Here is an 18,644-nt window from a genome sequence, read left to right as displayed (position 1 = left end):
GACTAAAACAATATCAATGGACAAATTATTATTATTATGACAATACATTGTAGTTAAGAGATATCCCGGTGGCAATGATTGCTTACAAGAGCATGACATCGAAGTAAAATTTAAACATACATCAACAACAACAACAACAACAACAAACATTTCTATTAAAAGTAAACATGACAAGAAATTTTATCTCAACAAGAAATCTTACAATAACAAAAGAAGGTTAAAAGGAAGTACATTAAAATGAGAAAAATTACCTGATAATTATAAATGACAATCGATCATTATAACATTATAAGTAAAAGCAAATTAATGAATACGAAATTTCCAGAAAATTACTTAAAAGTGTATTGTATGGAACACTGTTAAGGACGAGCTAAATATGTTACGATGTTTCGTTCATTCATTTATGAAATTCCTCGGCTGTATTTAGACGTTTCCTCTGATTATCGTGAATTTAACGTACTTTTTCCTTTGATATTTCCCTCTACGTCATAACAAAACGTGGAGGTTCAAGGGATCCGGTATCCGAGCACGAACCGGATTCCACCAGTGGCTTTAAGTTGTTCTCTCCACATTAGCTAGATCTACTTCTAGTGTTCTGTAATCCATGGCATGCTCACCTTACTTATATGTATTTGAGAAGGACTATGAGCTGGACTTAAATAACTTGATATGTTTGTTTACAGAATGCGTATTTGCGCTTCTCGAGGGGCAAGGACCGTTGCTGGTCCTGGAGCCACCACCTCGCTTCGAATTCTCCAACACAACTGGTGGTCGACTGGACTGCAGCGCTCGTGGAAGTCCCTTGCCCACGGTGAAGTGGCTGTTGGCCGATGGTTCTCCAGCTGGTGGTATTGCAAGACTCCGCTACCAAGCAAGCAACGGGTCACTCATTTTTCCTCCGTTCAGCGCTGCCGAATTCCGTCTGGATGTCCACCGAGCCGTATATCGCTGTATGGCCAGCAATACCCTGGGGAAAGTGCTGAGTCGAGACGTAAAGCTGAGAGCTGGTAAGTACTAACACCAAATACACAATAGACAATACTGAACACTTCCGTATTCTCCCATACTAAACTGAGAAACCTGTTGACAGTGGCGTACCTGGCGGCCCGACCTTAAACATCAGGTGTCAAGTTGAAACTACAAATGTTGCATGTTAAAATTGATAGAAAAACGAAACTAAATAATTATTTCTGCCTTGTTCTACTACGAAAGTTGAATGTTTATGCTGAAAGAAATAATGAAACTCAGTAATGATTTAATTTTGTCCGAATCCTTGGTTGAATTGTCAGCGTTGAGGTGTTTTGTTCAGAAGGTCCCGTGTTCGATTCCCGGCTGGATCTGGGATTTTAATCACGTCTAATTAATTCTTCTGCCTCAGAATATGAGTGTTTGTGTTTGTTACAACACGTTTCTCTTCGTATTCACACAACACACTACACTTCCACCACCACGGAAGCATGTAATAGCGATTACTAGATCTCGGACTTTTAGGTGCTAAAATGTTCTTTAGTTGCTTAAAATAGACTCTCAAATAATTATTTTAATAGGCATCAATTACAAACCATGTCTATCTTGCTAAATGCATAATAACTGATTAGGGAGAAATAGATAAATCAAGTTTCACTCCCCTCATTGCTGTGAACGTCACATAATATAATTTTACAATCAGATATCAAATGGGAAAACTCCTGTAACCACTTTTTAATTAACGACAACTAGGAACCTGACACTTTCAGCATAATTCATAATGCATAGTGCACTACTACACTCAGTTTCAAGGCCGTCCGCTAGGTGCGCTGGCAATCAATGTCTTGCTATATCTCGCCAAATATATTTGCTAGCACTGAGACGTTACTTCTCGTTATAAACATGAATAAGAAATTGAAATTGTGACTTTCTGATACCAGCCTCCAATTCTGTACGTATAAGTGCATTAACGTGCCCTCTGAAGCTGTCTAGAAGCCTACTTATCACGTGAGGCCAACGAATGATGCTCTGGGAATTCATACAGAGGCCAACACGTAGACAAATCTTGTTTCCCTCGGGCTGGGGCCTTTAAATATTTATTTAAAAGCATCTGGCCCTACTACTTTGAAATTGAAACAAGAACAGCACGGCTTATGAATAGTGGTGATATAATTGTAAAAAGTTGTAAGAATTATACGCCCTCCGTGTAACAGTTAAAATAAGAATAATTAAATGCAATAAATCACTGAAAATATTTTACGAAATAAAATCATCGAAATTAGAACAGATGCTATTAAAATACATTATAGCAGGTTAATTAAAGTTACACGAGATTGTAGCTTACATGGTGCAGAAAAAATATCGGACAGATTTGTTTCTTTAACGTAAAACATATACTCCCTAAGTGTGAAAATATTTGGCACATTATTTGGTTAGACTTTACTGCAGAGCATCGTCCACCCACTTCTAAAACCTTGCATTATGAGGTGCTTTCCTTTACTCCTTCCATTTTGTCCTTAGTTTATTTTCGTAGAATGGTGACCGAAGTACCAGAGGAAGAAGCCACCCTCCTTTAGGTCGGGTGATCTTGTGGGCAAATTTCAGCTTAATCATTCCTCAAAACATATAAGTTTCTGACGAGCCTGTTCAGTGCTGCCGGCAACAGCAGTTCTGAAAGCTAACGTTAGCAGTATAGTATAAATTTACTCCATTTGTCACGAAGACCTAGATATTAGATCGCTTATAGTATTAAAAGCAAATGACTACTTAATTCATCACCTAAACATTTCCATTTTTCCTAATAACTGAGTTCGTATTTCTTTGTTTGAATTCGAAAGTTTTTGCAGCACAGTATGCAGTGATTGATCTTGCATTCTGAATCTAAGAACATGTCAGTTTACCGCTCTTCAAAGGAACTAACGCCAGGCACATAATTACAATGTTTCCATGAGGTTTGACAGTATCTTTTCAAAAATAGTTCGCATTTTTCGGTCATTTGAAAGCCTATAGGTCATAGATGGGCTAGTACAATGTGATTTCTGAGCAAATACAATTGTTCACGTCATTCATGGTACTGTATTGTAACCCTAGCGTGTTCCACAGTTACAGTGTTCGGAAAATACTATTTTATGAACTAGATACATCAAAATACACTTATCAGATTTCAATTTATTTCCCTATAGTCAGAAAATTACTGAAGAAGATGTCATATTTATTGTCAAGAAAGTTTTGAATTTCAATCTTCCAGTTCCCCATGGCATAGGAAGTTGATTGAAGTTTGAATGCCAGTTCTTCCACAAATGAAGTGATCTGTTGTACCGGATTAAGGTACACTCGCCCTCGGATAACGAAACTGAGCAGAGTTTTCTTAAAAATAAACTTCCTACTTTTGAATACAGACCGGGAAGTCTGCAACACAGACGTCTCTCACAGTAAATACTTACGGCTGTTTCCAATACCTATAAATTGTAATAACAACAACAAATCATTTCTTACCACAGGAACATCTTAAAAATATACACGCTATGTTCCCATGAAAGGAGCCATCAAGCAGAAAATCATATTTACTATCGGCTGTAGACCTATGTGAAGAAGTGCATGCACAATTGGCAGACAAAGTAATTACGATCATTTTGCCCAACAAATTTGTATCTAAATGCTTTCTCTAGCATTGTGTATAAAATAAATAAGTGTCAGAGCCAGCTGAATGCTACTCGTGATTGATTGATACAGATATTGAATATCTTGAGACAAAGAAAAATCACTTTTCTTCTCACAGGAAATAAGAATAAGTTTATTTTAACTTTCATAAGGATACGTTCTCTGAGATAAATACAGAATTGAATAGAATAGGAACGCTGTGAGCATGTTTAGAGAGGATATAGACAGTAAAATGGGTTGACAACTTCATTGAATTTGTCTAGCGGAATGAGTTTAAACTCTGCTAATTCATTCCTTCTTCTTGTTTTTCTTCCTCTTTTTCTTCGTCTTTCGAATGGGCCTACTAGACACCACGCTTGTTCAACTTTTGGGCGTCGACCTTTGTCCAGTATTGTTGCACCTTCTCTCGATGTAACTCATTTCTTTCCTCTAACCTAGGGCTACCTTTCTTTTGTGGAGGGTTTCCTGAAAACCACGGACTTCCTTCAGGATATCCATTTGTTCCCTCTGATTTGTAAGTCTGTCAACCGCAGTTCTTTAATGTCCTCCTCATTTTGCGTCGTCCTGGTTGTACGGACATTTTTGTAAGCTACGCTCCCTGGAAATAACTGAGTGAGTTCACCGTGCGGTTAGGCTCGCGCAGCTGTGAGGTTGCATTTGGGAGATAGTGTGTTCGAAAAATACTGTCGACTGCCCTGAAAATGGTTTTCCGTGGTTTCCCAATTTCCAAACACACAAATGGTCCTTTCCGACTCCTATAAGACCTATCTGTGTCGGTGCGACATAAAACAACTTGTAAACTAAATATCTGGAAATAGAGTTCTAACATGTTACATCGCTGATATTCCCCATCTTCCAGTACGGGACCTAGGATTTTCCGGAGACTTGTTCTCTCCCTGATTTCCAGCTTTTTTTTCTTTTCAATCAAGCCTTTTCTGTTTAGTGACAGACAATCCATTTCATACAGGGCTTCCGGACGGATGACTGTTATGTAGGGTTTTAGCTCCAGTTTCAGTGACAGGCAACGCTCGATGTACGAGTAATTCATTCACATCAACAATCAGAATGCACTGAGAGTTAGTGGTAGAATGAGTTTTATGTAACAGTGAGGTTTTATAGTTCATTGAAGCTAATTCGGAATAGATAAAAGAGGAAAATGTCTTGTCCCGGAAATTTCGACAAAAATAACAAATAAAAACGTTAATAACAGATCATACCAGTAAGAGATATAATTATAATTCTTCAGATATTACCTGTTTACATATATTTTAATTTTCAGGTTTTTCTAATTTTATTTATCCTCAATTAGTTTCTATAACCTGAAAAACGTCATAGTTTAAGATTAATTAAGACTAAACTGAAAATCGCCTATTTGGAGCTCTTACTTCCATGTGAGAACGATAATCCTGAACAACTCCGGAGCATTTACCTTCGGAAAGTTAAAAAATTATTATTATTATTATTATTATTATTATTATTATTATTATTATTATTATTATTATTATTATTATTATTATTATTATTATTATTATTATTATTATTTGCTAACGAAATATGAAATTCTGTCGAGTTGGAATTTCATCTCTCGGAGATTATTCTTCACCAGTTCCACAGTATCTTAACTAGAAGGACCTTAAGCCAAAGACGTCAGTCATCTCTTTTTTCATGGTGTGGGGGACCAAAACAGCGAAATGCCGAATTACAGAGTTCCTAGTGATAAATATATTTACAGTGCAAACTTAAAAAACTAGTGAAAGAGCAACGAAGAGAAATCAATTAATGACAGGAGTAGAGGAAGGAAATTAAAAACAAACAAGGTCACTGTAGGGAAACAACAATTGACAACAGAAATAATGACAAATTAAAATAACGAGGAAAATTAAAGATTAAAATTAAAACGAAGAGAAGAACTTATAGCTAAACATAGTAAGATCAATAGAGATATGACACATAAGTAACGGTATAGTACAGTAAAGAATAAATATAACATTATGTACAATAGAGGGGACAGCAATGAGGAGAGAAGAAAAGGATATGAAGAAAGGAGGTAGGTTATGTTAAGGAATATTTTATTAAAGGAAGTTTACGAAGAAAACAACATCCAAGTTCCTGTCAGAAAATAAAGAGGTAAGGAGGGTTGGAATGCAAATAAATGAAGTTCTTTGAACAAGAGAGAGGCGGCGATACGGGATATGAAGGGGTGGATTTATCCTGGTTTTGCGAGTTAGGACATGTAGGGAAAAGAAGGATACGGGTTCAGGATAACGAAATAAACCGTTAACAGCGTTATATAGAAACCAATGGGTGCCTCAGTACTAAGAGCCAAGGGGCACCAAGTACCACATAGCACTACTTCCCAGTTCCCTCACATCAGCCCTGCCTCTGTCAAACTGTGATTTTAAAATCTTCACTGAATTTGGACCTGGAACTTAGGACTAACAGGAGAGAATCCGCCAACGTTGATCTTAAGATAATGCTGACCAATTTGAGTTCACTGACTTACTGAAATCCTACTTACTTTATTGTGGCGACAAACAGCCGGAGAAAAGGAAAAGTAACTTCCCATGGTAATACCGGTAATATCGGCGAAGAGGTGTCACTAAAATACATAGAACCCGACTGATATTTACATGCAGCTCATGATCTTCGACTGCGAAGGTCATTCATAACCAATCGAAAAGCACAGACCGCGCTGAACACAAATATTGAAAACAATGAAAAATAGTGCTTTTATAAAATCTTTCCTTAATCCATTTATCGTCCAGGGCTGGTTTTTCCCTTGGATTCAGCGAGAGCTCTCACCTCTACCGCCTCCAGGGTGGAGCGTGAGACTTTGGGTCGGAGATGAAACCGGAGAGGAGGACCATTACCTCGCTAATTCGGCCTCACCTGCTATACTGAACAGGGGCCTTGTGGGGAATGGGAAGATAGGAAGGGATAGGCAAGGAAGATGGAGGAATCGGCCGAGGTTTTGAGTTAGATACCATCGCGGCAATTGCCTGGAAATACGTGGGAAACCACGGAAAACCACTTCGAGGATGTCTGAGGTGGGATTTGAACCCCGTCTATTCGGTTGACCTCCCTAGGCTGGGTGGACACGGTTCCAGGCTTCGGTAATACACTTCAAATTTCGTAGCAGAGCCAGGAATCGAACCCGGGCCTACGAAGATGATATCTAATCACACTAACCATTACACGACAGAGCTGGGCTCACCTTATCTAACTCTTGAAAATAAAACGTTAAAAATTTACAATTTAATGCTTTGGTCGAATACAGAGAACAATTCATTAGCTAATTCCATACAATTGAAAAATATTTTGAGATACTCATTCAAGTAAGGACTGAACAGAGCGGCAACCTATAATTCAATCTGCAAGCAGAATGTTTAAGAAAGAAGTAGTCATGAATTAAAAAAAGGGTGAAAGGAATATAACTTGATCATCGTCTTTCTTTATTAAATGTAGGTATGAAATCTGAGGGACACGTTGTCATGTAATTATTTCTAAACGCTTTGTATGATTCGGTGTTTCTAATAAGAGAGGTCCTCAAATTGATGTTCAAGTCATGATTGACTTTGGGAGAAGGAAGATAGGAAAAAAGGAGACTCACTGTTGGATTATCCATAAATTGTATTTATATGGAACAACCTATCATGCTTGGAAATGTACAAATTAAAGCTTTCGTTCTGAATGTTGGCAGTATGTATTTGAAGGCATTTTTTAAAGCCAACGGTGTAGTCATGTTGAAACACATAGCAATCTGGGCGATGTCATCACTTGTTTGGTTAACCACATGCTGTCGACTAGAGGAGGAGCAGCAAGAAACTGGCCACACTTTATTCTTCTTCTTCTTTTCCTGCCGCTTTTCCCACACCTGTGGGGTCGCGGGTGCGAACTGCGTCGCACATGTGGATTTGGCCCTGTTTTACGGCCGGATGCCCTTCCTGACGCCAACCCTCTATGGAGGGATGTAAGCACTATTGCGTGTTTCTGTGGTGGTTGTTAGTGTAGTATGTTGTCTTAATATGATGAGGAGAGTGTTGGGACGGACATATACACCCAGTCCCCGAGCCAGAAGAATTAATCAGAAGCGATTAAAATCCCCGACCCGGCCGGGAATCGAACCCGGGACCCTCGGAACCGAAGGCCAGTACGCTGACCATTCAGCCAACGAGTCGGACCAAGAAACTGGCCACACTACCACAGTTAAACTCCGGCTCAGAATGACTTGTCTTGATGAAAGCCCTGACTAGATAGCTGACATCCAGGTTTTCATAAGGAACTTGGTTTCATGTTGTGTACTTTTCAATTTTCCCTTCCATATACTGATTTCCCGAATTATTTCAGATCGTTACTAATGTGTATTAATCCCTGTTTTACGGTCGGATGCCTTTCCTGATACTTCACTGATTTGGATCCATTTGGTCTATTTTTTTGTGTTTCTGTGGTGGTTACCAACGGCCGTGGCCGTGTTGAAACACCGGATCCCGTGAGATCTCTGAAGTTAAGTAACATTGGGCGTGGTCAGGAGTTGGATGGGTTGCCACGCGCTGTTGGTGGGGGGTAGGGAATGGAGGAGCGGAAAGAAACTGGCCACCCTACCGCACGTAAACTCCGGCTCAGGAACACCTCTGTGGAGGTTCGGACCTGCCTTCGGGCAGAATAACCCTTACCTTACTGTGGTGGTTAGTATTTTGATATGTTGCATATAAATGAAGATGTGAATTAAATACACATTCCGCAAGCTAGAGAAATTAGACACACAGGGCTCGAACCCCTGTTCTGGCCGGAAAAAGAATTTCGGTCTCTATGAGCTGAAGGCCAAGAAGAAGTATGTTACACTTTTTAAATTATTGAATAAGGATAAATGTTTTAATTACCCTGCGGCACCATACAGTTGAGATGGTTATTACGACAGTGCACGCTGCACTGGTCCCCTCGGCGATTCGAGAAAATTATTTCCACTCTTTATACATTTTTTCCGCACTTATGTCATTTGTTGTGATTATCACCAAAAGTACGTTGCAGACTAGCGGTAGAATTGGAATGTCCTTAAATGAGCCAGAAATTATGCAGACACAGGTATATGCAGTCATGTCTCGCATGAGAGCTTAATTTTAAACAATTAGGTAACCAGACGGGAACAGAACAAAGAAAAACATGGTATACAATGTAAACTGCAAGATCTCCAAGATCCCAAAATGTTTTAACGTTGGATGGATGTCGGAATTTTTCCGTGGAGTTCTGTAAGCTGCTAAAAGCCAACGACACGGAATTGTCTCATTTTTATAACCTTATAAGCCACCCCCCTGGATTTTTGCCTAATCGTGATCTTGTGAACAGAATTTGGTTAATTAACCCAACTGCGCTAGCTACGCCAACCATAACATTTTCCTGCTAAGTGTATTTCCTTCTGAATGAGACTTTCTGTACTTGCACTATACAGTAAATACACATATATTTCAAATTTCATGCAAATATGAGGCGCACAGTCTGTATGAACCTGGTCAGCTGCAACTCAATGTTGAAAATATCCTAGAAATATGAGGTACGAATTTTAGGTAAATAAAATATAAAATGTATGAGAATATATCCTTTATTTATTCGTAAAAAGTGCAATCCTTTTCTTAATCATCATTATCCAGTCGATCAGATTAGCAGTTTGCCTTTTTTCTACCAGTACGAGCGTTAATGTTAGTCAATGCAGAGTTACACTTTGACATTCGTTGTGGACATTTATCATAAAATAATAAAAAATCCTGAGGGTACTGAACCAAGGAACACATTACATAAATAATTATGTAAATAAATTAATTTGGCTAGGATTTGAATAAGAAAAAGACTAAAGAACCAAGCGATTTTAGGATGTTTTTCCGGCACTGCATTTAGGCGGGAAGTGATTTTCTATTTTTCTTTAGTTTGATAGAACTATCCAAGACTCACTACTTGAAACCTTTTCAGGCATTTTGGCCCTTCAAATTTCTTCACAATTGAGAAAATTGCTTAATTTTACGTTTTTCGTAGTATGCGGAGCCCTGCTTTGTCTGCTAAGAAATGTGTTCAATATTAATACCAAAATATGAATACGTAGGTTGTTTCACGCCTTCTTCCTAACATTGTATGCAGAAATACTGGCATGAATGTTGTCTTAACGAGCTGCATTACTCCTTTTATTGCATTTATTTGGGCACTCCCCGTTTTGTCTTAATAGTAATAATGGCGTGTGGCTTCCGGAGGGACCTACTGCAAGTCTTTGGAGTAGACGCCTTATAGGCAACCTGCGCATCTGTTAGGATGTGACCCGACATACGATGAATTCAAATGATGAAGACAGCACAAACACCCAGTCATCATGCCAGAGGAATTAACTACTGAATTTTAAAATTCCCGATCCGGTACGGAATCAAACCCAGGAACCTTTGGCCTGATGGGCAGCACGTTAACTATTTAGCCATGGAGCTGGACGTTTTATTAGTAAGACTGCTGTGTGTTTTGTCTGATAAACGTTGTGTTATCTAAAGTGGAGTAACTGGAAATGTAACTATTCGTAGAACTCGAATATAAAAACCACGATCAACACATGGGAACATTCGGAGCTTTGGCTAGATTGATGATGATGATGATGATGATGATGGCCCTTTTGTTGTGATTATCGACCACTGGGAGGTACGACAGAGGAAGGAATTGCATTCAGCTCTTCTCTGACATTGAATTGATGTCCCTAGTATGATATACTGGGGGAGGACACATTTAATATGAATCCGTTTAGATCAGGGCCAGTAATTAACTTCAGCGACTGGCCGTGGGACACATGTACTGTTTAATAAAATGATGTAATAAAACATAATATTTTATGGAACTTCAAAGAGGCAAAAAGAGGTTTTACCTGCTATTTTAAATAAATTTATGTGGTGTATTAATCAGTATTCTAAAATCTAGGCCTTTTTGGTGTAAAAGCATATGCACATATAAGGATAAGTGTGTATCAAGTGCTTTGAACTTAATAACTTGTGATGTCTGCTTTTTTACTCCGTGGTGCTCAGGATCGACACGTTTTACAAGTGCTTATAACCCTAACCGTATCTTAGTGTTGATTTATAAATTTCAGTTTTATGTTATGTTCTATATTATGACAGCAGACAGTTTGGTGTATTTATTTAATGCTGTATATGTTTCTTCTGAAAATAATTTTGCAGAAATCGAGAATACCTTTAGGGCTGAAGATTCCCCTAATTTTACCGTCACACTGTAGGTTTAATAGCTCCAGTTGTTGTAGCTCGACGTCAAAACTGAATATAGACGAAACAAGATAATTATTTGTACCAATTGTGTAAAATACAGGTATTCGATACCCTCAATAACTGTTAATAGAAATTTCTGGACACTAGTTCTGAAATTTCAATTTCAACTGGAATGATTTGACTGTACTGCATGTACCATGTGTCATCGCACCGACACATGGCAACGGTGGGATAGGAAAGGCCAGGCATGGGAAGGAAGCGTTCGCAACCTTAATTAAGGTACAGCCCCAGCATTTTATTGATGTGAAAATGGGAAACCACAAGAAACATTTTCAGGGATGCCGTCAGCGGAATTTGAACCCACTATCTCCAGAATGCAAGCCGACAGCCACGTGACCATAGATAAGTTCATCTTTGCCTTGTGATACCAGGTTCTAATCTTTGCAGTGTCTGGTCACGTCGAGGACCACACGCGTGACCTGCGTCCTCTAGAAGAGGACCACGACATAGTCACCTAACTGCTGCTTTGTAAATTACATCATCATCTTCACTATTCATTTCATCTAATACAAGTCTTAAAGCTGCGGTGTGTTAAGGCCGTACTTCGTACGAAATGATTTCGCTTTGTGACACCACCTGATGTATCATGCAATGCAACTGACGCTCTTTCCTCTCACGCGCTACCACTTTTTCTTTATCTGTTCCACCATTCCATGTTTAAATCACAACATGCTGAATGCACCGTCTGTAGTTATTCTGCACATTTATTTCCCACTAAGTTCCATGTCATCCAAAGCTTTTACAACTTCGTCAAAAGGACACTACCTTTCTTGGTTCCATCCACGCTCTTCAACACTATAAATTTAATAACTATAGTGGGTGCATGCACGATTCTGATTAATTTGAGTTCTTCTGTAATTTATAAAGTCCATGCTCATCCCCCTGAAACACACCCGTAACTGCGCAGTGTCCAACATTTCAGTACTCTCATCACACGCAATGCGAAATCTCTCAGTCAGTTTCCAATTCTCACTCAGCTGATTCCGAACACCACACGCTAGTTCTTCCACATGCCTACTTACAGCGTATCTTGACAGATATGAAACAAAAATCCTCTTTTTCTCGGTACACAAAATTTCACTAACCCTCACAAGTCACTTCTTTACAAATTCTCTTTATCCGAATTGTGTTCCAAGTTTTGAAACCTCGTAACTTGCTTTCGTAACATACTTTGCTCCAAATTTCCTCCCTGGAGTGGACACTGCATTCAGTTCAGGCAAATGCTGGCGTTGTACTTTAATTAACGCTGCAGCCGCTTCCTTCCAAACCCTATCTCTTTTCCATTGTAGCGTCACCGAAAACTTTCAATGTGTTAGTGCGATCTTAAATCACTAGCAAGTAAAAAGAGTTCATGTGAACTAAATTGATCAAAATCCCGTGAATATTTTGTCTGGGAATGCTACCTGATATTACACAACTTCAATGACAACGTTACAAATAACGCACATCAGTTTGTTCCCGTAATCTTTTACGAAATATAGTAATTGCCCAGCCAACACTCATTACATTTCTTGAACTCACTATCAGTTTTGCACTTTTTCGAGAGTATTTTACATTTTGTTTCTAACACTGCTGCTCTGGGCTGAGTGGCTCAGACGGTTGAGACGCTGGCCTTCTGATTCCAACTTGGCAGGTTCGATCCTGGCTCAGTCCGGTGGCATTTTACTGTAAGATGGTCAGATACGTCAGTCTCTTGCCGGTGTATATTCTGGCTCGTGAAGGAACTCCTGCAGGACAAAATTCCGGCACCTTGGCGTCTCCGAAAACCATTGAGAAGTAGTTAGTGGGGCGTAAAAAGACAATAAAATTGTTATAACGGGGTGGAAATATAAGTACTCAGTCGCCGTAAAAACCTAATTTACCTTAGAAATTGCACAAGTCTCTTACTTTTTTTTATATTTCACATACTCCCAATATATGGATCACATGATTTGTCCGGCTACACAACCAGTACGTGGGAAAATCCACCTAGGTAAAACAAGCTCTCAAGCATCCATAAACGTGAGACAACTTTAACCTAATCAAGATATTATTTCTACTTTTAGAACACTGTGACCTTCACATCAAATTTTATTTTGAGAATCAAACCTCAACGGAACTATTATCATCTAGTAATTTGCTCGTATGACACAAAATATTTTAACAACATGATCTGTTTTTTAACTATGTCCACATATGATGGACAGAGTCATTGTGACTCTTAAAAATTTAAGGATAAGTCATTGTTTTAGCGTTTTACCAAGAATATCATGTGATTCTTATTATAATTAATTGTAGGCTGAAGATGTCTCACAAGGAAGATCCGAAACATGTCCCTTTTATAAAATTAAATAAAAAGTAATAATATTGTAGGCCTACATTGGTATTATTATTATAAACACTACTGAATATGTGAAATCACTGGGAATGCAGAAACACTGGAAGAGAGTGGAAGGACAAGACAGTGAGAAGGGTGTCGAGAGCGCTACATATGGATTGAATGACCTGCATGACTGCTGGCTGATGTAGACTTGTACTGTCAACAATGAGCTACCTGTTTCTACAACAATCTGCTACATTAATGTGTAAAAACGTCCTCCCTCGAACACTATATGGTTTTATGTTTGAGGGAACAACTTTCGCAAAGCCTTAATAGAAAATAACTTCCAGTTCAGGTGAGGCACAGAAAAAGTCTTGATGAACCGGATATGGTCCATGAATATTTCAGCATTCAGTCAGTAAGCCTCGTAAACTAATCGTAAGTTACCCCTCTAGGATCCTCTATTTGCAGCTTTCTCTGTGATCTCGTTTAGCTCCACCTCCTACCTTTTCATTATTAAAAGCTCAAACTTACCATCGTCAACCTGGTATCTCTTTACTTCTCTTTATTCCTTCCAGGTAATTCACCCTCTTCCAATCACCTTACATGACACTACCAATCATACCATCAAACTCGGGTCATCCAATACAATTTCACCTATCAAGTTGGTTCTGCCGTCTGCTCACCGTGAGTGTTATCCTGTCCATGTTACCATCCGTTTGAATCAGCAATCAATCTCGCTACTTCATGTCTATCATTTCCAGTAAGGTGTCCTGAATCCTCACAACATTCATTCCCATGTGGCAAAGTCCATGTGATAACTGAGCGATAATATGTGCATTCCGTCAGTCAGCTCACTTCTTTCCAACGGAATACCGTTGGGGAGAAAACACATCCAAAGTACTGGAAATGATCCGTTTGTTCCAGATTCGTAATTCCTATTTGTCATTCAATCATCTTAGGTTTCTTCCCACAACTTACATCACTTTCTTGAAAGGCTGTTCCCCAAAGCCAGTATTGTATGCCGTAGTGTTAAGCACTGGAAAACCGGGCGAGTTGGCCGTGCGCGTAGAGGCGCGCGGCTGTGAAGCTTGCATCCGGGAGATAGTAGGTTCGAATCCCACTATCGGCAGCCCTGAAAATGGTTTTCCGTGGTTTCCCATTTTCACACCAGGCAAATGCTGGGGCTGTACCTTAATTAAGGCCACGGCCGCTTCCTTCCAACTCCTAGGCCTTTCCTATCCCATCGTCGTCATAAGACCTATCTGTGTCGGTGCGACGTAAAGCCCATAGCAAAAAAAAAAAGCACTGGAAACACTTATGTTGTGTGTGAAATTGTATATGATGATGCTCCACTTAGAATGTAACCAGGTGTATGCATAAGCTTTTACCGGTTTTTGTGGTAAAGAAAACACGTAATTTTTGAAAGGGAATGCATTTTTTTGTTTATTAAAATTATTGGCCATCGGCTTCTGCACACTTCGCCCATCTTTCAGGTAAGTTATGAATACAATGCCAGAAAAACTGCTTGTCTTTTACGGCAAACCATTCGTCGAGCCATTTTTCAACTTCCTCGAAATTGCTTTAAGTGCTGCTCTGCGAGCGCGTGCCCCATTGATGCGAAGCGCTTATAGTCAGATGGTGCCAGGTCGGGGTAGTACGGCGGGTGCTGAAGTACGTCACATCCAAGCGATTTCAATGTATCTTTCACTTGTTTTGCTGTGTGATACGGCTCATTGTCGTGTAACAAAATCACTTTGCCATGTCTTCAGGCCAATTCCGGACGTCTTTCTGTCATTGCGTGATTTAAATGAATCATTTGTTGGTGATAGCGTTGTACATTAACGGATTCGCCGTGCTTCAAGAGTTCATAATACACAATACCGCTCTGGTCCCTCGAGACATAAAGCATTGTTTCCTTGCCGAAGCGATTTGGCCTTGGTGTTGAAGGATCGGCTTCGCCAAGTGAGAGCCACGATTTTCTCCGCTTCGAGTTTCAAAATAATCCATTTTTCGTCACCGCCCACAATTAGGTACAGAAATGATCTTCGTGGAGTTGAAACAGCATTTCACAAGTGATTTTGCGATTTTCCATCAACGAAAGTACATCATTAAGTTACATGAAAATAAAATAGTACACGTATAATGCAAGAAATTATACAGAAAACAAGAAATGTTATGATTTCCAAGGAAGAAAATAAAGTAATATATTAATGTCATGCGAGAGTGTAGGATAATAATTAGAATCATTCTCTTAGAAATCCATAAAAATTACATAAGTATGTAAAATTTCCTTACCTGTAGCGTGAAATAATTGCAACGAAGTCACTCAAAAATGAATGCAATATTTACAGAATAGATCTTAATACTGTATATATCATTACAAGTGGTAGAGCATAATAGCTATAACACAACTACGAAAAAATCCTCCGAATGAGTTGGCTGCGTGGTTCAGTGCGTGTACCTGTTAGCTTGAATTGGGGAGATGGTGGGTTCGGATCTCACTCTCGGCAGCTTTGAAGGTGGTTATCCCTGGTTTCCCACTTTCACACGAGGCCAATGCTGGAGCTTTCCCCTCATTACGGTCACTATCACTGTCTTCCCAGTCCTAGCCCTTCCCTATCTTATTGTCACAAGAAACCTCTTTGACTTGGTTCGAAGTTAAACAACCAGCAAAAAATATATATATTAAAGGTTAACTTAAATAATTCTGTTAACTTAGCTGTACGATTTACAGTTGATTAGCTGTGCAATGACTAACTACTTTTTTTTTTTTTTTGCTAGGGGCTTTACGTCGCGCCGACACAGATAGGTCTTATGGCGACGATGGGATAGGAAAGGCCTAGGAGTTGGAAGGAAGCGGCCGTGGCCTTAATTAAGGTACAGCCCCAGCATTTGCCTGGTGTGAAAATGGGAAACCACGGAAAACCATCTTCAGGGCTGCCGATAGTGGGATTCGAACCTACTATCTCCCGGATGCAAGCTCACAGCCGCGCGCCTCTACGCGCACGGCCAACTCGCCCGGTGACTAACTACTAGCGTACATTCTAAATACAACACTATCTATCACACAGAAGCTTACAAAAATTGTAGTAAGCCCTATATTACAGCCCTTAGCTGACGCATCTAACACTTTCGTGAAAAGGCTCTAAGACTGTTAAAATTAACGCATTTCAATTATCAGTGCCCCGGTTTACTAATGAGTATGCATCACTGTTTATTTATTGAATAATCATACGAAGGATCAACAGTCAACAACTTCAAGTAATCCTATGTACCGTATGACTGATTTTCTGATGAAATGTGGAAACAAATTTAATTATGTAAATGAACTTCAGGGAATATAGGGGAAATATCTATAAACAAGAATAAGCCTGAAATTTGGACGGACTCTGGACTCGAACCCAAATACTCCTTGTTCTATTATACAGTTACTTACACGTTACGACTTACGACGTTACTTACGTACACGATACAGTATTCTCGCCGTAAAACGATTGGGTTTCACACTCAAGTTTTGACCCAGACTGAATGAACGTGCCGATATTGCCAATAGTGACACATGATTTAGTCATTACCTTGTAAAATCATGAATTAGGATACTGAATACCATAAGGTACTTAATTCATTACTATTAATGTTTAAATAAGTATGGCCTTTAGACACAAGACAGGAATACTCATAGTAAGCAGGTATTTATGTAAACTGTGGTAACTTTGTAAGGGAAACACCTCCATAACGTTGAAGAATTTAATTACTTAGTAAGTAAAATGACAACTGACATTAGAAGTAAAAGATATCTATTTAGCAGAATTAACCAAGCAAAACAGCCTTCAATAGGAGATTGAAACTCTTTACGTCAATCAACATCAATTTTAGGCTGGGTAAAACATAAGTGTGGAGCTTTTCCTACTACGGGAGCGATACCTGCGCACTAAGCTTGATACAGACAAATGTTGAAGATACTGTATTTTAGGTATTCAGGACTAGCAATGAAGATTTACTGTGCAGTATAGGAGGGCCACTGTGATTGACAAAGTACATGAGGTCATTGGACATATTCAGGCATGGGAGTTACTAGACACTGTTTTGGAGGATTCAATGGAGGGAATATATTGTAGGGGCTAACCTATGCTGGCCCGGTCTAGAAAGCCAAGAATAACGGCCGAGAGGGTTCGTCGTGCTGCCCACACGACACCTCGTAATCTGCAGGCCTTCGGGCTGAGCAGCGGTCGCTTGGTAGGCCAAGGCCCTTCAAGGGCTGTAGTGCCATGGGGTTTGGTTTTAACCTATGCTGGACTACATAAAACAGCTGGCGGTGGAGCTGGACGGTCAATCTTACGTGGACGTGAAGAGATTGGTACAAGACGGGACTTCTGGAGAATTGACACCAACCAACATCAATGCAGACGCCCTTAGAATAAGACGGGTAGTAATGAATTATTGTAAAATATTTCAAATTCTGATGAGATTTTCTTGCCAGCATCAATTAAAGCCTTGACGATTATCTCAAAGAATGTTAATTTCTTTCCAAAGGACTATACGTGAATGACAGCCAGAAGTATTGTTTTTCAAACGGTAATAAATATTATACAATATCAAACCGTCTCCCAATTTAATAGAATCTATCCTACAAACAATCAGCAGTCGTCAGTGGCGTAGTCGGCTAGTCCATGTCCATATATTCCCGTAACAGCAGCTTCTATCGCCGTTTTCATCGTTCGTATTCTAGAATGTATAAATACTACTACACATGCCGCTGACTTCCGGGACATTAAGGAAGTACTACGGGATAAAATCCCACACCGTGGTGTCTCGAACCATGTACTGTATAACAATACCGAGTGGACGATCAGAAAATAGTATTATTATCTAAACTTTCAAAACCATTTCTAACCAGCTCTATAGCTTAATGGTTAGCGTGCTGGCCTTTGATCCAAAAAGTCCCAGCTTTGATGCCCGACTTTGTCGGAGGTTTTAACCTTTATTGATAAATTTGTTTGACTCGGGGGCTGGGTGTTTGTGCCGCCTTCATCGATCTTAAGCACGGCCCCATCCTTACAGACATGCAGGTCGCCTTTAGGTCTTCTACTTGAAAAGCAAGCCTCTCCAGTGGCCGTTATTATTATTATTATTATTATTATTATTATTATTATTATTATTATTATTATTATTATTATTATTATTATTATTATTATTATTATTGTTATTATTGGGTATTAGGAAGAATTCCAGGGGAGAACATTTTATGATTACGATATTAATAATAAGCCTCCTTGGCTCAGACGGCAGCGTGTCGGCCTCTCACCGCTGGTTACCGCGGTTCAAATCCCGGTCACTCCATGTGAGATTTGTGCTGGACAAAGCGGAGGCGGGGGACAGGTTTTTCTCCGGGTACTCCAGTTTTCCCTGTCATC

At 39.4% G+C, this 18,644-nt stretch overlaps 1 protein-coding gene across 1 annotated transcript in view; it reads left to right on the top strand.

Moving 5' to 3' along the window:
* Nucleotides 1-604: 604 nt before the first annotated feature.
* Nucleotides 605-18,644, top strand: part of LOC136863821 (cell adhesion molecule Dscam2) — a 760,504-nt gene continuing 742,464 nt past the window's right edge. Inside the window, exon 1 of the mRNA XM_067140158.2 lies at nucleotides 605-1,007. Coding sequence (XP_066996259.2) covers nucleotides 605-1,007 — 403 coding nt within the window. The remainder of the gene's footprint in view (nucleotides 1,008-18,644) is intronic.

This window comes from Anabrus simplex, chromosome 2, assembly GCF_040414725.1.
Source record: "Anabrus simplex isolate iqAnaSimp1 chromosome 2, ASM4041472v1, whole genome shotgun sequence".
NCBI classification, from domain to species: domain Eukaryota; kingdom Metazoa; phylum Arthropoda; class Insecta; order Orthoptera; family Tettigoniidae; genus Anabrus; species Anabrus simplex.
The sequence above is the reverse complement of the archived record's forward strand: the minus strand, read 5'-3'. Positions and strand labels throughout refer to the sequence as shown.